Genomic DNA, 21,206 nt, shown 5'->3' on the forward strand with positions numbered 1-21,206 from the left:
GAAGTATAACTTGAGTCAGTAAGGATATTAGCTTTGTATTTTTAATATCTCTTTCTCACGTTAGAATACCTTCAAGCTGTTCACGTGGATAATTATTTTTGCAGTTACTGTTATGCAGATAAATGCAGTGGCCACAAGGCAATGGTAATGTGCTCACATTCACTAAGAGCATGAAGGAGAATCATTGGTCTGTACATAAAAACACTCTGTTTGTTCTTCATGCACTGAGATTTTTAACAGAGAACAGCACCTCCAAGATTGTATTAGTTCCATTAGTACTGAAGCAGAGTAATAGCTTAGTTTATGGTGCTGAATACTTTAGGTTGGGTTTAAACTTATTGCCTGTTACACAAAGTGTTATTAATTGAACAAAACTAACACCTCATCAAATCCCTATATAGATCATAGAATCCTGACCGCGTGGAAACAGACCATTCAACCCATTGAGTCCACACTGACCCTCCAAAGAGCATCCCACTCAGAACCACCTGCCCAAGCCAGGTAACCCTGCATTTCCTGTAGCTAATTCACACAGCCTGCACATCCCTAGACACTTTGGGCAATTTAGCATAGCCAATCCACCTAACCTGCGCATCTTTGGTCTATGGGAAGAAACCAAAGCGCCCAGAGAAAACCCACACACACATGGACAGTCTGTGCTGGTGAGGTAACAGTGCTAACCAATCGGCTATCATGTAATCATTTTGCTGTTGAAGGGAGCAAATATGAAACTCAAAGGCCCCAGTGAAAGCACCTAGGCCTGAATTTTCAACCTCCAGTTAAGTAGCAGGAGTTAGACAAATTTCTGGTTTGGTCCAACTACCTCAGGAAAATGTGGCTTTGGAGGTCCAGTCTTTATTGCCAGAGGGTGACATTCAGTTGCATTCAGGACAGTCAACTTTGAAAAAGTTCCAAGGCAGCCACAGGGTTTGGGTACAAGGATAGGCCGTTGAAACTGCAAGCACTTGAACCTATGTTGTAAATATTGTTTACTGACTCATCAGGTGGTGACAGGAGTTTAGGTTTAGTCAATACAGATTCAGTGGGCCAAAGGGCCTCTCCTATATTGTATAAGTCTAGGGCAGAATGGACTATCATAGCACCAATAAATTTGTGGTTAAGGACCAATGATTACTCATTGATATGTCCATAGCTGGGCTTGCCTTGACTCCAGATGACTCAAAACTAGGTCAGAGATCATCTTGGAAATTTCTCCCCACTTGCTTATTGAAGAGTCGTGTGCTGTGCAATGGTGTTAAGAACCTGTAGGTGGAGAGTCACTGAAGGAAGAAATGTTCTCATATAATCCAGGAGTAGAATAATAGTGTAAGAGGTGAGCAAACCTTATTCCTTAGTTTGCATTGTGTGCACCTTTTAGTTCAAATTACAATAGAGAACCCATGCATTTGTTGTATTTTGTTTATATTCCTATGGTTTTCATATCAGTCACACACTAAAGGAGCAAAATGTAACAAAATGTAGGCACAACTGGCTATGTGGGAAGGGGAGAAAAGACACACGTTAAACTGATACAGATCATGAAGCGAGATGTTCCTTAGCAACTGGAGAATCCATAAGAAATAGGAATGCGTATATTGCAGGGAGCAGCAGAAACAATAATCTAGTTAGAGCTCAATGCTGAATATTTAACACTAGCAGGTTTCATGTGAAATAAACCTTAATTTACCAGAACACCTAGCATATCTGTTGGTCAAAGCACATTCCAAATGCTATTCTTGTACTGACTCTGTCTGTCACATGAAGATAAAATTAAAAATTGAGCATTATGTGAAATAAGCATCGGACCATGTCGTGCATGGATACAGCAGATTCTTACTGAATTTAAATCAGGTGTTGAATTTATTGATTAAAAAGGTGGAAAATATTGCAAATATTGGGAGTTTTAAATTAACCAAAAGTACTGTTCTTCTGACATTTTATTCATCCAGCATCTGGGGGAAAAGTTCAAAGTTTGTATGTGCACCCATCTGAACTGTTAACCGTCTCATTTTACAAATGCTGCTTTAATTCCAACATGCACTGTTCTCATTTGATTTATTGGGATAAGATATGTGTTTCATTCCCAGAAGATATCTGAATAGTTTAATTAAGCAGCTCCTTTTGTTTTAATTACCAAGTCCTTAGAATATTAGGATTGTTTTTCATAATATTTCTTGTGTAGAATTCCCTTAATCTTTCTTAATCCTTATACCATTGTAAAGTCCTCTTCCAGAGGTCAGATATTGCTGGACATTGGTGTTGCAAGAAAATGAAAACATTTTGATTAAAGCAATAAGTAAAACTTGGCAGGTAGTTGAGACAGAAACCTTTAAAAAGCACTTGGATGAGCACATGACGTGTCCCAATGTTCAAGGCCATGGGTTTAGTGCAGGAAACTGGGACTTAGGTCCCAGTAGGTCATAGTATATTTATAGCAGTACAGACCTGATGGGACAAAAGGCCTCTTCTCCATTGTGCGATTCGAAGATCAAATCAAATCTGCACAAGCATCTCCACACAAAGGAAAAATAAAAATATAAAAGATAAAGATTTAAAGTTAGCTCATTCTAATGTGGGAAGGGGAGAAAATACGGGCATAATACGGGCACACAATTTTTCGGTCTGTTTTTCTATTGAGGATGAGAAGCAGTGAGAGAGAAATATACCTTAAAATCAGCCCTACCTATTGTAAGGAAACATATATTTGGTGTGTAAGAAGCCCTACAGGATAAGGCACTTGTAGCCAGTGAAAGTTGTCAGAAGAAAATGCACATTCTTGGTAACTTCAAAAGCTTGTTGGAATTGATCATCCTTCAGTGTCAAATATAACAAATTTTTACTCTCTTTCTAAAGAAAAAGGCAAGGAATTATCTCTCAAATTGTCAGAAGAGTTCAGATGAGTTACAAATTCATGGTAGTATGAGGAATCGTAAAAAGGATAGGTTTGTTGTATAAGCAATGCTTCTGAAGTGTTTAATGTTTGTTGCATTGGCTCTGCCCATTCTTCTGATGCCACACACAGTTGAGATAGAAGTGAACAGTTCTATTCTCTCTATTAAAGTGGACAGATGTACCTGTACCAGTTCCCTATGATTCTAGTAGTTCTATAGTTTTACTTATTGATATTGTGTAATAAACTGCCTTGTTATCCAAGAACACTGTCTCTTCTGTAGATGATTTTCAGTGAGGTATCCTGCACCACCAATCAGTAGATAGCCCCAAGACAGAGGAGGATGGTGGCAGCAAACTACCTCAAACAATCTTAATCATATGGTGAGAAATTCCACAAGGTGCCAGTGAGAAACAAGTCTTGTGGATCTAAGTATATGCTTTTGTTCAAGAGGGAATTATCATGTTTGATGCTCTTAAAATGCAGAATTGTAACCACCTTATCTCCTTCCTTTTGTGGCCCCAATTCAGAACATCTGGTAACTAGTCAAGTGACATGCATCTGTAGTTAAAAGATAGCATAAATAACAGGAAGGAATTAGAAAACAAGAACACATTTACCCTGAATGGTTTCCAACCTGCAAGTTGGGAGAAAGCAGGAATTATGTTAAACCCCTTATGAGTTATTGATTTTACTATATGTGTGCCAAAATGATAGTGACACAAGCCCTACCTACCCATCATATAATCTCAGTTGTGACACTGTCTATAATTTGTCAGTCTGCTTTTTGTCAGTGCTGGAGGATCTGGAATTTCATTCAGCTCGGAAGCCCAGCACACCATTATAAAAAAGAAGGCTGAAGCATTGACAACCATCTACAACCAGAAGTGCTGTGTGTATGCTCCATCATCATCCTGAGGGGTAACCACCATCAAGGTGGCAGCAATGGAATCAGCAACTTTCAGCTCATGAGCCTGGGCTCGGCCTCTCTGCACCATTGAGGAGCCTGGAGCCAGGGGCTCAGTGACCGATGACTGGCAGCAGTGTCTGGAGGAGCATTGGATGGGGAACAGGAGATAGGAGACCAAGCCTGTGGCTCCAGCTTAGATGCAGTGGTTGTGGGAGTGGCAGCAATGGAGGCAGTAGGCCCGTAACCAAGATCCCAAGACGATGTCAAGCAACGTCTGGAGGAGCAGCAGAGGAGGATCAAGAAGAAGAGAGAAAGATGAACTCTATTGTAGCAAAATCTTGCATTATACTCAGTGTTTCAAGATGATGACAGAGCTTGGCAGCACTTCACATTTAACATTCAAAAAACATTTTTCATTCTATTTTTATACACATGACAATAAATCTAAATCACAGTTACCAGTCTTTAACTCTTTTCACTCCACTTCATGTGATATTAAGAAATGGTGGAAAGAATTTGGTAAATCAATGCTGCAGACTCCTCTTACTCTTCAGTTCAAACCTATTCTGCATGTTTATTATTGTCCTCCCTCAGTTACAGTGTGCCATATTAAGGGTATTTTAAAAATCCCAATAAATTACATCTACTTCGTTACCATTGTCACCTTAAGATTTTCTGCACACTATTTCTCATAGCTTGATGTTCTTATATTCTTTATAACAGGGATTCCATTACTTGTCAGTGTCGAGCTGACTTATTTCCTCAACATGTTTGGTCCTTCTCCTGAAATATCGGGATAATATTTGTTTCGCACCGATCCTCTGGTACTAAACCTCTTTCTAATGAATTTTAACACAGATGTGGTAATGCCACTACAAGCTGTCCTCTACATTCTTTTAAAATAAATGGATGCAGTCATTCAGAAGGGTTTTCTCCATTTTGAGTTTGTTTAGTTTATTCAGCATATCCACTTCTCTCCATTCCAAAAAATCAATGCCATTTATCATACATTATTCAATGTCATATCAGTGTTGTAACATCTGAGGAAAAAGCTGACACAAAATAATTTTTTGGTATTCTGCTATCTCTGTTTTGTTTGTAGTATTTATTCTGTCTGTCCCTTGGCCTGAATATAATCACTGTATTCCATCCTTTTTTATTGAAATAACATTTCATGCCAAAAAGGATCTAATATTCTCCCTTATTGTTCCAGGGCATCATGAATCTGCAAAGCAGGAGTAGGCCATTGACCCTAAACCTTCTCTGCTATTCAATAAGATCATGACTGATCTGAGTGTAAACATAAATCCAAATTCTCACCTAGCCCTGATAACCATTCACCCTCTTGCTTAATAAAAATCTATCTACCTTTACCTTCAAAGGTGTTATCACTGAATTCCCCACCATCAGCATATTGAGAGTTACCATTAACCAGAAACTTAACTGTAACAACCACATAAATACTGTGACTACAATAGCAGGTTGGAGACTGGGAATTCTGCAGCAAATAACTCATGTCTTGACTCAACAAAGCCTATCCACCATTCAAAAGGCACAAGTCAGAATATGATCGAATAATCTCCATTTGCTGGATAAGTGCAATTTGAGCAGCATTCAAAATGCTTAAAACCATCAAAAGTAAAGCAGCCCACTCAATCAGATCCTCATTCCCCTCTTTAAACATTGTCTGTCTTCACCACTGATGCATACTGACTGCAACATGTGCCATCATTGAGATACAATGCACAGTACTCAGTAAGGCACCTTCAATAGCACCAAGAAGGGCTGCAAGCTAACGGGAATGCCTATGCTTTCAGGTTTCCTTCGAAAACACACAACAAAGTACCATAACAATATAACCATCACTTCACAGTTATTGGGTCAAAAACCTGCAATTCCCTCCGTAGTTTTTCATTTTGGGTGTAACTATACCACATGGTCTGCAAAGGTTCAAGACCTTCACAAGGGCAGAAGGAGTTAGATCAAAAATGCTGATCATATAGAATCATAGCGCTTCTCCAATTCTCTTGCACTTTCTTAATTTAAATCACACTACTGTTGGCAGACATGCCTAATTGTCCAGTTGCCTCTTTCTAATTTCCTTCCAAAACCTCTGTCTCTACATGCTTCCTCCCTTAAAGCACTCCTCAGAGCCTACATCTTTAACAAAGCTTTGTCTGAATATCATCATATATGCTTGAATATTCCTGTGCAACAACATAACATGTTTGGCAACGTTGAAGGGGCTATTTGAGTGCTAGTTTTAAGTGTTTTTGAGCTTGAGGAGAGATAAAGAAAAGAGATGTCAGATGAGATGTTCACTTCCTATGTATCTGAACTTTATGGCTTCAGAATGAAGAATGTCAAACTTCATTTTTAATTCGACCTGCATTCAGCAATATATAACTTGACAACACTAAGTTGGCACAAAACGTGTTTCATATCCTTTCTTTCTGTCTAGTAATTCAGTCCAGATTTTCAGCCACACTTTCCGATAGGTGAAATATTAACCTGTAAGATCCTGTTGACCTTAAATTTTGAACTCGTGACTCTATTCAGTCATTACAAAACACAAATGAATGGAAATCGTTACCCTAACCCCACCAATCCTTTTTCCTAAAATGTGCAAGATTTTAAGACACAAACATTGCTAGGTTACTGCTGTGACTTCTATGTTAGTCTTTTCTATTTTGTTGGTATATTAGTACCCAGTAATTAGCATTTAAAATGATTTCTAGATGTGGAATTCTGAAATGAATGTCTCAGATTTATCGTCATTGTGATTGCACAAACCCCTATTGGATCTGTCACATATTATGATGACAGTAAGTGGAAGTTTTTCCTTTCATAGAGTCATGGAATCATATAACGCAGAAATAGTCCCTTTGGCCCAACTTGTCCATACTGACCAGATCTCCCAAACTAAGCTATCCCATCTGACTGTGTTTGGCCCATATCCCTCTAAACCTTTCTAATTCATGTACCTGTCCAAATGTTTTTTGGATGTTGTATCTGTACCTGCATCTATATCTATCACTTCCTCTAGCAATTCATTCCATAAATGCACCACCCTCTGTGTGAAAATGCTGCCCCTCAGGTCCTTTTAAATATTTCCCCTATCACTTTAAAAGTATGGCCTGTAGTTTTGAACTCTCCTATCCTAGGGAAAGACCTTTGCTATTCACCTTATCTATGCCGCTTATGATTTTATAAACCTCTTGAAAGTCACCCCTCAACCTGCTAAGCTCCAGGGAAAAATGTCCCAGCCTATCCAGTCTCTCCTTATAACTCAAAACCCTCCAGTCCCAGTAACATCCTTGTAAATCTTTTCTATATCTTTTCCATTTTAATAGTGTCTTTCCTACAGTAGGGCATCACAACTGTACACAATATTCTAAAAGTGGCCTCACCAATGTCCTCTACAGTCCCAACATGATACCTCAACTCCTGTACTCAATACTGTGACCAATGAAGGCATGCATACCAAACACTGCCTTCATTATCCTATCTATCTGTGATACCACTTTCAAGGAACTATGTCCCTGCATCCTAGATCTCTCTGTTCAACAACACTCCCCAGGCCTCTACCACTAACTGTGTAAGCCCTGTCCTCGTTTGTCTTACCAAAATGCAACAGCTTGCATTTATCTAAACTAAACTACATCTGCCACTCCTCATTTAATGTGAGAAGAAAGTAGTACCACTTTGAAGACCTTTTAAATTTATTACCCAAATTCAGAAATTTTGTTTCTTCTTCCCTTGTTTGTCTTCCTAATAGATGTTCATTTTTTTTCCCCAACCTATTGATTATATTGAAATGTACAACATTGAACCAACTTGATAGCCAGCAATGAGGAGTGGAATACTGTACCGATAAAGTATCCAGCCAGAAATTTGCCAGTTAGATTTAAGATGTTGAAGTTTACAGATGTTTACATAAGCTTGCTGCAGTTTTATGATTGAACAAATATGTCAGTGTTTCGAGATTGTTTTAAATTTAAAGTAAAACAAAGTGAATACTGTGACCTGTTCTAAAGTCTAGCTGGTATTAGGCTTGCGTAGATTGATTGGTAGAGCCCAAAGGAAGGCTTAGATTGTTTTACTGGAGATAAGGTGTAGAGTATTTACTATTAGGGAGTGTGTTGAGTGTTGGGACTCAACACACTCCCAAGTGTGTTGAGTGTTGGGACTGTGAAGTCATAAACAGTTGTGATTTGACCTGACCATTTAGTTCCAAGATGAAAGTATTGGTCTTTCTTGGATAGCTAATTAGCACATCTAACAAGGTGCAAGATCCATGTGATTCACATTGCTAGCTGGAAGGATATGCAGAGGAGACCATTGTGAAGGTCAATTTCCAGACTTTCCTAGAATATCACTGAATATCTCTCACAGTTTTATGTGCAGATGTCCTGGACTTGAGAGAGAGAGACAACATCTAGAAACCAAACTTTTGGGGTAGTACTTGGAGGAATGTGGTTGGGAGTTTGTACTTTGGTGAGAAAGATCAAATGCATTTAAATTTAAATTAAGGCCTGAAATGCCACCAAGCACGGTCTATAAGGAGACCCTCCAGAAAGAACCTCACTGTGAGCTTGATAACAGAGAATAGCACACAAAAGAAGACCTTTCCAGCAAAACAAATGCATCATAGGAACTAAGAAACTGTGTATTAATTTTGAGAATATTGGGTGTCCAAATAAAAAACAGTGTAAAGTATACCTATAAAGTATTCCAGTTATATCATGTTCTGTGGTTTTAAAGTATCTGATTTCCACAGAATTAGTGTTTAAGTCATAGTGTTGTTAATCATTTGTTACAGTAAATATGTGTCATTCTTTAAGCCATTAACTGGAAATGTTTACAAGTTGTGCATTGTAACAAACTTGCTAATTTAAAGTGCTTCCTTTTATTCATTATAAATTGGGTTTATAAAACAAATTATAAATGGAGTTTGGCTACCTGTTTTGGTTTGGAGTTAACTTATCATGCCGCTTTGCACACCAAGAACCATGACTTTCTAAAATAATACATGCATACTCACATGCATGCACACCTGTAAAATACTAATAATAAATTATTTGGACATCCTACAAAATAAGAGCATAAGAACTAGGAGCCAGGAATAGATGATTAGATTAGATTAGATTACTTACAGTGTGGAAATTGGCCCTTCAGCCCAACAAGTCCACACCGACCCGCCGAAGCGCAACCCACCCAGGCCCATTCCCCTACATTTACCCTTGACCCTAACACTACGGGCAATTTAGCATGGCCAATTCACCTAACCTGCACATTTTTGGACTGTGGGAGGAAACCGGAGCACCCGGAGGAAACCCACGGAGACATGGGGAGAACGTGCAAACTCCACACAGTCAGTCGCCTGAGGCGGGAACTGAACCCGGGTCTCTGGCGCTGTGAGGCAGCAGTAATTCAGCCCCTTGAAACGGCTGCATCATTTCACACAACCATGGTTGATCTCATTGTGGCCTCAACTCCAGTTTCCTGCCTGTTTTTCATAACTCTTTAACCCATTACTAATTAACAATCTGTCTATTGTTATAAAGTGGAGGTTGACCCCCCCCACCCCCGCACCCGAGAACTAAAACTGAAACACTCAGAGGATCGCCTTGCCCTATAATCTGGAAAACAAAAAAGTGTGAAAAGTGGTATAACCTGCTCTTAACCAACTTCTAGTGGTTAAATAAAACAAATTCTTGACACACTTTTTAAAATCAACAAGTAATTTATTTATCTAACTAACTATGAACAAATTAACTTAACTATTAACAAGCTAAATAAATCCCTTTAACTACTAACTAATATTGATTAAAACAAGAATTTACTGGTATGCTGTTCCAAATAGTACAAGTCCCACTCATATACAAAAAAAATAGAATTTGCTCTCTTGAAATTACAGTCTTCTGGAATATTCTGTGTCACGTTCTATCGAAACTTCCTCCTGGAATGCCACCTCCAATTCTGCAATCAGGAATGCCTTTTTCCGTTGTTGGTACCATTATCTTTTAGATGATGCCTTCTCTGATACATAGGCAACTGTGAGAGCCCATTTCTCTCTCCAGAGCTGAGAGCTGTTAACTCTGCCAGGATGGCAGTTAGCTCTGCCAATTTTTCAACTGCCCCCTTTTATATCCTTGATGACTTATCAATATGTTTAAAATTGGATTGGTTCTAGGTTGTCAAAACCATCAGATTTAAATTTGATAGGTTTTTAATATCTAAGGACCTGGTTTAAATTGATTGGCTAAATTCAAAACCTGAAAATGTGTTGCTGGAAAAGCGCAGCAGGTCAGGCAGCATCCAAGGAGCAGGAGAATCGACGTTTCAGGCATAAGTCCTTCTTCAGGAATGAAGAAGGGCTCATGCCTGAAACGTCGATTCTGCTGTTCCTCGGATGCTGCCTGACCTGCTGTGCTTTTCCAGCACCAGACTCTCGACTCTGATCTCCAGCATCTGCAGTCCTCACTTTCTCCTAAATTGAAAACCTGTTGTCTTGATAAAAACTGTTGCTTAGCCTGCTAACCGTATGGCCTTTTGATACAATATTTCAGTTTGGGCTCTCTGCACCTGCAAACTTTAAAGCTGCTGTTCACAGACATTCATTTTAAATCTAAGCACAGAAAAAACATAATCTTTTAAAGAGACTGTGCAGTTCTTTTCCCATTTTACAATTTTCCAAACATTAAGTTCATAACACTATCTCCTCCTTGAATTTATTCCGTGTCCAACATCCATCACACTCTGGGGTAGTGAATTCCACCAACTCATGACCTTTTGGGAGAAGTAATTGTCTTAATGGTGATCGTCACTTGATCATTAAAATTATGTGGGTTTTCTCAGCACTCTATACTGGTACATTCATTGAAATGTAACAGCATTTAATTTGCATGTTTTCTGTTTCATTATTTTATCCTGTTACATCAGTCTGTTAACTGTCCCCTCCTTTGTGCCATCACAAATGGGTGATAAATCTGGATTGTAACAGTATTCAATACAGTGAACACGTGCATAAATAGTCCTGATAGTTTGACGGAGCCTAAGGATAGTTGAAATGCTGTCATTGTTTGTTCAATTAAGCTGATTACATGCTAGTCACAAGCGAGGCCTGAATACATTTTGATCAGATAAGTGAATGATATAAACTTGGGGCTGTTTACAAGCTTACGTTAAGAATTTTAAGCACAGTTTTCATCATTCTATATTTCTGTTCCTTTGTCTTTAGTGCCACAACACAAATAAACACTGCTAATTAATGCAGTTACAAGAATAAAAAAAGAAATAGAGTCCGATAAGTCTTTGGCATATTAGCACATGTGCAGACTCCCAAATATCAAAAGAAAGACTTGGAGACTTGCTCAATGTCTCAGTGGCTCATGAAGTACTCAGTATGATCCTACACAGATTCTGAAATATGATCTGCTTGTATATTTGTAGTTGCGACAGCTTTCCAAAGGTAAGGAGAAATTATCCAGGATTCTTGCTGCTGATTGTCATCTGCTCCTTTGACTATTGCTGAATCGTTGGGTGAGGTCAGGATTGGATGTATCGGCCCTGTTGGCATTCCAACTTCGCTGTTCAGGCTGTCCTTTAGGACCCAGGATTACTTGCTTCCACTCCAATTTGACAAGTCCTGAGTTGGTGGATAAGTCCAATATGTGATCACCAACTCGGCTACAGAAAGGGCTGGTGGTGCATGAAGGTACAAATGGGTGAGGTTTGGAAGGTTGTGTGCTCTCTCCAACACCTTGATTTACCTCTGTGCGTTCTTAACACAGTCTTTTGATGAATTTTGGGTCTTCTGAAGAAACCTTTCCCTTTCAGTCTGTTCTAAGCTAGGGTATCTCACGGGTCAGCAGGAATGTTTGATCATTTCAGGGTTGTTTTGTGTTTTCTTGTCACAACAGATTTTTCATGAGAGCAATTGTTTAAGGAGTCTGGAGCCAAGCATCTGAATGACAGGTCCTACCCAGCGAAGATGGCTTTGACTGATTAGTACCTTGATGTTGGGAAAGTTAGCTAGTGAGACGTTGATGATGTTGGATTGTTTTTTGTACCATCTGATTTGCAGAATCTATCACAGCTTTCCCTCCATCTCCAGATGAAGTATGTCCTCTTAATACAGGATACTGTATTCTTAAAAGTAATACCCCCACAAGAGTCAGTACTTGCAGTGGGCAAGATGAGGAAGCTTTCTAGCACTGTGGTTAAGACACTCGAGTCACTCGCTGATCGTATACGAGATGGTAATGTGATAATAATGTCATGGGATTCATAATCCAAAGGCCTGGGTTTGTAGCATATGATGCCAGCATAGCAGCTGGTGGAATTTAAGTTGAATTAATAAAATCTAGAATTGAAAGCTAGTAATAATAGTGCCTGTAAAACCATCAATTGTCATAAAACCCATCCAATTCACTAATCTTCTGTAGGAATGGTAGCCTGTAATCCTTACCTGATTAGCCTACACGTGACTCCAAATCACCGCAAATGTGGTTGACTCTTAACTGTGCTCTGAAATATCCCAGGACATCTCAAGGACAATTCAGAAGTGGGCAGTAAATGCTGTCCTTCCCAATGATGTCCATATTCCTTCATAGAATTTTGTTTTAAATTACATAAAATGTAAAAATTATGCTCTATTTAAATTGGATTTTTCATAACTTGTAACATGATTTATTTTTGGAAAAGCAAGTGTTTGAAGCAGAGGAAAATGGGAGTCATGTTGAGAGAGCTGTGCAGTGGGTTCAGTTGTGGGTTGTTCTGACACTGAGACAAATGGCAAATGTCTTCCTATACTGTCAGGTTCTGTCATTCTACTTGGGAGTTTGATCTGAGAAAATGAACACAAAAATAGATACGAGACACTGGTTAAAGACAACTGTTGGGCATGGCTTTCCTGAGGTCACATATCTGGTGTAACAAAGAATCAAATTTCCATGGATTTGAATTTTCCACTGTGTCAGATTGCGACTATAGGCCTGAAAAAGATTGTTGCTTGTTCAAACAGAATCTATTTTCAGGCTGTGGATGATAGTGTGTGAAACGAGCCTGTAAATTAAAACATTTTAGTTCACAATGCAATGTGACTGCAAATTTACAATTCATGTCAGTTTCCTTTTCAGCTAATGTTCACAAGCCTTGATTAATCAATTTGTTTTGTTAATATGTTAGTCAGAAGTTATTTTTTCTGCATTGCAAATCAAATAAATCGCCTAAATTTAAAGGCTGTTCTTTTTCGGAATTCTTCAAATCACAACTTCCGGGTCACTTCCTAACTTTCAATGGATTTTTATTGAGTATTCTCATTTTAAAACAGCTCTGCAGTTTTGAAACAAAATTGATACATCAGAAAAGTCAGGATCATCTTATGTTGGTTGGATGACACAGACGCAATTTTGTGAAGAAACAGAAGACGACAAATGGCTTTGAGATGGAATTGTAGAAGTTGCTTACCATATCTTTGCTTCTCTTTTCTTTTATTTCAGAAACAGGATAACCCACAGATGACACCTGCCTTTTCTGCAAGAGCCAGTGAGCTGAAGCGAAAAGACAAATACATGAACACGCTCTTTTCTAGCCATGTACGGAAGGTAAGCTCATGATTTGCTCTGATTGCACATTGAGGAAAAGTATCTCAATTCAAACACATTTAGATTCTCCACCTACATGATTTTATTTTCTTCCCCAATAATTCAGTGAATAAATCACCTATTGTGTTGCAGAGAGCACAAAACCATAAGTTAACTGATCTCGGCTGCAATTCTGTAGGACTGCCGTACTGATTATCAATAACTGGAAACTCAGAAGTGGAATAGATAAATAAAATCAGCCGTAGTTCTATGTGACTAACTAAAGAAAAGGTTCTATCAGGCATCTAGCTTTAAATTACTAACTTCTGAGTAAAATCTGATACTGTTTTAAATTTTGATAAACTTTGAATTATTAGGTCTCAACTAAAGTATTGTTTTGAATTCTGGACTCCAACTTTACACAGGGCATCAGAAAAGATGCAGAAATATACTATTGTGTTCCCAGGAATGAAGGAGTCCAGTTCCTCTGAGATTAGATTCCCTTCAGTGTGGAAACAGGCCCTTTGGCCCAAGCAGTCCCAAAGAGCAACCCACCCAGACCCGTTTCCCCTCTGACTAATACACTTAACGCAATGGGCAATTTAGCCTGGCCAATTCACTTGACCTGCACCTGAGATGCTACATTCTGGATTAGTGGTGCTGGAAGAGCACAGCAATTCAGGCAGCATCCGAGGACAGGCAAAATCTGAGGACAGGCAAAATCGACGTTTCAGGCAAAAGCCCTTCTAGATTGTTCTGAAAATATCCTCCTTGGACTGAGGAAAGGTTGAAGGGAGGTATTCTAGAGAGGTATGGATAGAGTAGATTAGGTGAAACTGTTTTCATTGACAGAAGTGTTGAAAACCAGAGGACATAGCTTTAGTATGAATGGCAAAATAGCCAAAGGAAAAACATTTTTACAAAATGAATGGCTAGGTTTGGAAGAAATGGTGAATACAGATCCTATCATAGCTGTCAAAGAATCTGAATGATGATGTCAAGAAGAACATTTGCAGGAAAACGTAGGGGTGTAGGAATCTGTGAATTGTTCTAGTGTGCCTATTTGATGCTTGCTCTGCTCCCTTCCAAGTCCATTCACCCAGTATAAATTATATTATATGACTCATTAGTTATGTACAATGGAAAGTGTGGAACTGCTGCCGAGAAAGTACCCATTCGGAAATGTTCTTTAGGAGAAAAAAATGCAACAATTCCTGAAGCATATAAAAGTGTGAATCAGACAAATTGTTAACATGTCAACAGCAGAGGCTTCAGTACCTTTTTAATATTGTTCAAATAAACATTGAGATATTGATCAAAGAGATCACAGCAAGCACAACTCAGTCATTTGGTAGTACAGCACTTGAGTGCAGCTTGAAAAAAAGCTACATTTTGTCAAAAGTTTTCATCTTCCACACATCAAAGCAATTTGCTAGACATTCCAAATTAAAGGGAAAACTACATTTATATTGTTTCACAAGAGAGAGCTGATTGATTGTCAAATGGATTCTAATTAGCAGCGATGTTGCCATGAAGAATGCATCAGTTAATAGTGAGAAATGGTTAACTGTCAAGCTTTGTTTACTTTTTAAACCGAGCATATTAACACTGGTCAAAACATTGTCCTGAGAAGTGAACCAGAAAATGGCTGTCACCTATTTTGTTGTGTTGAAATGATTGCAGTGTGTGTGCATGTTCTCTCTGTCCACCAAGGACAAGACCCTGTGTATTAATATATGTAGCTGCGGTATAAGCAAGTGTTGGCCTACTATATCTGATCTGATGATGACACTGCATTCTGAGTTTTACAAGTACAGGCTGTTTGGGAATGGACAGTATCCTGTCTGTTGCAAACAGCCAAAGGGATATGTTGATTAATATGATCTGTCAGTCTTTGGAAGCTACAGCCTACATACCTAGTATCACACCAGCACTGCAATTCACATGCCCCATTGCTCATTTGTGTGATAGGTGTAACTGGTTTTTGACTTGAAGATAGCATCCTGTAAAATTGTTGTATGGAGCAGCTAACTACACCTCTTGCTCAAACATTTAGTTGGAAACTTGGAGCTGGAAAACCATAGCTATTGCAGAAATGTGGCTCAGGGAGGGGCAGGTCTGGCAGCTTAATATTCCAGGTTATAGATGCTATATGAAGGACAGAAAAGGGGGCTAGAGGGAAGACGGAATGGCATTTTTCGTTAAGGATAACATTACAGCTGTACGTAGGGATGATATTTCTGGGAGAACATCCAGTGAAATTATATTGGAGTAAGGCTAATTTTGATTGTATTAGGCAGGACCTTTCAAAAGTTGATTAGAAGTTGCTATTTACAGGTAAAGGGACAGTTAAAAAGTGGAAGACCTTCAAAAAATAAGGTAACAGGAGTTCAAAGGCCATATGTTCCTGTTAGTGTGAAGGGCAAGACCGGTAGATGTAGGGAATGCTGGATGGCTAGAGAAATTGAGGCTCTAGTCAAGAGAAAGAAGGAGGCATATGTCAGGTATGATTAGATTAGATTCCCTACTGTGTGGAAACAGGCTCTTCGGCCCAACAAGTCCACACCGAACCTCTGAAGAGCAACCCACCCAGACCCATTCCCCTACATTTATCTCTGACTAATGCTCCTAACGCTATGGGCAATTTAGCATGGCCAATTCACCTAACCTGCACATCTTTGGACGGTGGAAGGAAACCGGAGCACCCGGAGGAAACCTACGCAGACACTGGGAGAATGTGTAAACTCCACACAGACAGTTACCTGAGGTGGGGATTGAACCCGGGTCCCTGGCGCTGTGAGGCAGCGGTGCTAACCAGTGAGCCACCATGCTGCCCAATGGCACGGATGACTGGGTTCGAGTGAATCCCTAGAGGACTATAAGGGCAGCAAGAGTAAACAGAGGAACCTCGATTATCCGAAGGATACGGGCAGGGAGTATTTCATTCAGTTAATTGAATTCCGGATAATCGAATGCCAGCTAACGTAGTTTAGCCGAGCATTGGAACCTTGCGATCTTGCCGGATAATCCAATATTTGGATAATCGAATGCTCTACAATCGAGGTTCCTCTGTACTTGAGGGAAACCAGGAGGGCAAAAAAGGAACATGTGATAGCTTTGGCAAATGGGGTTAAGGAGAATCCCAAGAGGTTCTACAAATACATTAAGGGCAAAAGAGTGACTGAAGAGAGAATGTGTCACTTTTATTGATGTCATCGGAGTGTAGGAAAGTTAATTGAATGTTTTTAATCTTCCAGTTGCTGAGACGTACCCTCTAACATTGGCTGCTGTGTTTCCCGTTCTACAATCAACTGACAGCTTTCTTTTGATACTTTCTTTCCTTGTTCAGACTCTGGGTGCCCTCAGCTTTCTCCAGTTGCCAAGTCTCTCCATTCTTTGTTACTTTGTGAGGCTGCTGCCTATCAATTAGCCTATGGGGTCCATCAGTCTGAGATACATCTGTTTTAAATAAACATAATAGAAACAGGGCAAGGAAAAGAAAAGCTGACCATGGAAGATTTGTTTTCTGGAAGTTTCACCTAATCCTAGAAAATGTAGAGGCAAATGGTAATGCAATCGTACACCTTCTGTTTTATTTGCTGTCAGAAGATTGCTGCTTAGTTTTTAGAGAAGCTGTTATTTAGGTCATGAGACTCACTATCCTCATTAACTGCTGAACTAAGTTCAATTCTTCTGTTATGCAATCCCTTCTTAATTAGGGGTGTGATGCTTGTACAAATTCAAATTCAACATTCTGCCTAGAGCCTGCCCAGAATCTCCCCTGAGTTCATAATGCCATCCAGATCACAGGCAGAAAATCTGCATTTCTGGCCTCCTGCCAATATCCAGAGACCTTGGTTTTGATTTATTTATTGTCACACGTACCTAAGTTCAGTGAAAAGCTTTGTTTACAAGCAATACAGGTAGATCATAGTAAGCACGGACATACATAGAACATAGAAAAATACAGCGCAGTACAGGCCCTTTGGCCCTCGATGTTGCGCCGATCCAAGCCCACCTTACCTACACTAGCCCACTATCCTCCATATGCCTATCCAATGCCCAATACAGATCACAGATTGAAGGGAAAAAAATGCTTAGAAATATACAGGTTACGTAACACAGGGCTTGCACTCAGCAAGATCCACATTAACAAGGTCAACATTATTTGAAGTTAGAAAGTCCATTCATCAGTCTAATAATGGCCGGGAAGAAGCTGCTCCTGAACCTGCTGGTGCATGTGTTCAAGCTTCTGTATCTTCTGCTTGATGGGAGTGATTAGAGGAGAGCATTACTGGGGTGTGATGGATCTTTGATGGCTTTGGCAGCCTTTCCATGGAAATGAGCCATGTAAACTGAGTCTATTGATGGAAGGTTAACTTCTGTGATGGTGTAGACTGTGCACACCACACTCTGAAGTTTCTTACAGTCCTGGACAGAGCAGTTATGCACCTTAAACAGTAGCCTTTCAATGGTGCATGTGTAAAAATTGGACATGCTAAACTTCCTGAGCTGCATGAGGAAGGAGAGGTGCTTTCTTGACCGTGACATCTATGTGGGAAGTCCAGAGCAGGTTGTCAATTATCATCATTCCTAGGAACTTGACACTCTCTATCCTCTTAACCTCTGCTTCATTGATGTAGGAGGGGGTGTGTTCTCTTTGCTTTGTGAAGTCATGGGCGGCACGGTGGCACAGTGGTTAGCACTGCTGCCTCACAGCGCCAGAGACCCGGGTTCAATTCCCGCCTCAGGCGACTGACTTTGTGGAGTTTGCACATTCTCCCCGTGTCTGCGTGGGTTTCCTCCGGATGCTTCAGTTTCCTCCCACAGTCCAAAAATGTGCAGGTCAGGTGAATTGGCCATGCTAAATTGCCTGTAGTGTTACATGAAGTGGTAAATGTAGGGGAATGGGTCTGGGTGGGTTGCGCTTCAGCAGGTCAGTGTGGACTTGTTGGGCTGATGGGCCTGTTTCCACACTGTAAGTAATCTAATCTAATCTAATCAATGATCAGTTCTTTATTTTTGCTGACATTGAGAGAGAGGTTATTTTCATTGCACCGTGCCCTATATCTCCTTTCTGTATTCTGACTCGTCGTTCCATATTCATCCTACCACGGTTGTGTCATCAGCAGACTTGTAGAAGGTGTTCTTTCAGAATTTGGCAAAGTAGTCGTGGATGTACAGTGAGTAGAGTAGGGCACTGAGGATGTATTCCTAGGGCTCCAGTGTTGAGTATGGAGGAGATGCAGTTGTCTACCTTCACTGATTGCAGTCTGTGGGTCAGAGAGTCAGAAAGCTGAGAGACCAGTTGGAGAGGGAGAAGCTGGCAAGATGCAAGTGGTTCGGACATAAACTGCCCAGTTTAGCCACTTCTGGTACAATGTCATCAAGACACAGAGCGACACACCCACATATGTGTACACCATCTCTCAATCTCCTTAACATATGTAAGGACAGTGACATATGGATGTTAATGCAACAAGGTTCTTGTGACAGCACGTGGGCTAAGAAAAGGCTGTCATGCCATGTAGTTTCTTGACTTCACAAAACGCTGCATCCCCAAGCTTTCCAATATTTTTGGAAACTCAATGAGCTAAACTGAAATATGATGTATGAATTTTCTTAAGCCTGTGAAATACACAAGCTGTGACAGACTTAAAGCTGTTTCCAGTTGTGCAACTGTAGGAAAAAGACTTTTCAATTTATATAGTTTTGAACCATTTTAAAGGTTCGAAAGGCTCTCAGTGTGAATGCAAACAAATGTTTTGTAATGTACCGTCTCATGCTAGGGGATATATCAGATTTTACTTTTGCTGTTATAGTAATTTCCAGCAGAATGGAAAAAATACTGGGGGAATACACCAGAACAAACAGCAAGCCCACCACAATATCTTTTGTTCCAAGTTTTGACACAAAACATAGCATTTATTTCAAAAATTAAACATTTAAAAAATCTTAGTGTTCTTAGATTTTTTTCTCCCAGATTTTTCTTATCATCCCATATTTATAATGACATTCTACATTTTGCTGTTCCTGTACTATTTAGAAATATTTTGCAAAAAACAAATTCTTTCATGCACTTTGCCTAATTATATAATACTTAATACTGTTCAAAATACTTTAATAAAGGTATCTCTAATCTTTAAAGGATTCGGTATTGTTCAAAACTCGACATCAAATGCCTTTATTTTGATTAATCACCAAGCGTTCATACTTGAGAAGGAGCAGGAAAGAATTATGCTGTCTGTGTGTGTTTGAAATATAGTAGTGATTGGGCACGAGGGAAATGCAAGGCAGAATAAGATGGTTTTAGACTGCATGTGTCTATATGTATGGAGCGTGATAAATAGGGTTGGTGAATTGCAGACACAAGTAGCCGCATGGGGTAATGCTGTACTGGCAGACTGGACACTTAGTATTCCCAGCTTCAATATATTCATGATCAATAAGGAAAGGAGAAATGCAAGGGGTGTGATCAAAGATGTTGTTACAGCACGAGGTTAGAATTCAGTAACAATAAAGGCAATACGGATCACTAAATGGAAAGAAAAAATATTGTTTGCAAATTGTCAAATGATCCAAGGACGATAGAATTGTGATCATGGAAGAGTTCAATTATTCTAATATAAACTATAAAAGTAACAATGTAAAACACCAGAGAAAGGGGGGAATTACTGCAAACAGACTTGCTTAGTCAGCTATTTTCAGATGAGCAAGGGGGAAAGCAAAATCACTGCTGTAACTAGTTCTGGGAATTAAGTGGAACAGGTTGAATATGTTTCATTGAGACAACATCGTGATCACTGATTCCCACATGCTATCAGGTTTAATGCAAAATGGGGAAAAATCCAAGGTAAAAGTGCTAAGTTGGAGAACTAATTTCACCGAGTTGGAAAAGGCTCTAGACCGATTGGAATCACAAATTGGCAGCCAATTAAAGAATCAAGCAGCCATAGAGTCCTACAGCACTGTGACAAGCCCTTTGGCCCAAACTGGTCCATGCTGATCAAAATGTCCATCCACGCTAACCCCATTTCCCTGCACTTGGCCCATATCCTTCTAAACCTCTCGTTTCCATGTATTTGTCCAAATGCGTTTTAACTGTTGTTAATGTACCCACATCAACCACTTCTCATTCCATAAGGATACCACCCTCTGAGTAAAAAATAAAAAGTTGCCCCTCAGGTTCCTTTTCATTCTTGCCCTCTAACCTTAAACTGTTGCACTCTAGTCCTGGATTCCCCAACCCTGGGGAAAAAAAGACTGAGTGCATTCAACTTATCCATGCTTGTCATGATCTTATACACTTCTAAAAGATCCCCCTTCAGTCTCATGAACTTGTCTAATCTCTCCCTATAACTCAGACCGTTGAGTCCTGGCAACACCCTTGTAAATCTCTTCTACAATCTTTCCAGTTTAATAACATCCTTCATATAACAAGGTTAAAAATCACAACACCAGGTTACAATCCAACAGCACTTAGAACCACCTGATGAAGGAGCAGCACTCAGAAAGCAAGTGCTTCCAAATAAACCTGTTAGACTATAACGTGGTTATGTCTGATTTTTAACTTTGTACACCCCAGTCCAACACTGGCATCTCCACATCATTCCTATAGCAAGGTGACCAAAACTGAACACAATACTCCAAGTACAGCCTCACCAACATCCTGCACTACTGCAACATAACTTCCCAGCTTCTATACTCAATGCCCTGACTGATGAAGGCCAGTGTGCCAAAAGCCGCCTTCACTGTCCTGTCTACCTGGGACTCCACTTTCAGAGAACGCTGCACCTGAACTCCAAGGTCCCTCTGT

At 39.7% G+C, this 21,206-nt stretch overlaps 1 protein-coding gene across 1 annotated transcript in view; it reads left to right on the top strand.

Annotated features, from left to right (window-relative positions):
* The window catches only part of LOC122540010 (unconventional myosin-Id), a 533,316-nt gene that overhangs the window by 345,797 nt on the left and 166,313 nt on the right, over positions 1–21,206 (top strand). Inside the window, exon 19 of the mRNA XM_043675298.2 lies at positions 13,307–13,411. Coding sequence (XP_043531233.2) covers positions 13,307–13,411 — 105 coding nt within the window. The remainder of the gene's footprint in view (positions 1–13,306; positions 13,412–21,206) is intronic.

Source organism: Chiloscyllium plagiosum, unplaced genomic scaffold (assembly GCF_037043375.1).
Source record: "Chiloscyllium plagiosum isolate Xiang-an unplaced genomic scaffold, Cpla_swu_hap1 HiC_scaffold_32, whole genome shotgun sequence".
NCBI classification, from domain to species: domain Eukaryota; kingdom Metazoa; phylum Chordata; class Chondrichthyes; order Orectolobiformes; family Hemiscylliidae; genus Chiloscyllium; species Chiloscyllium plagiosum.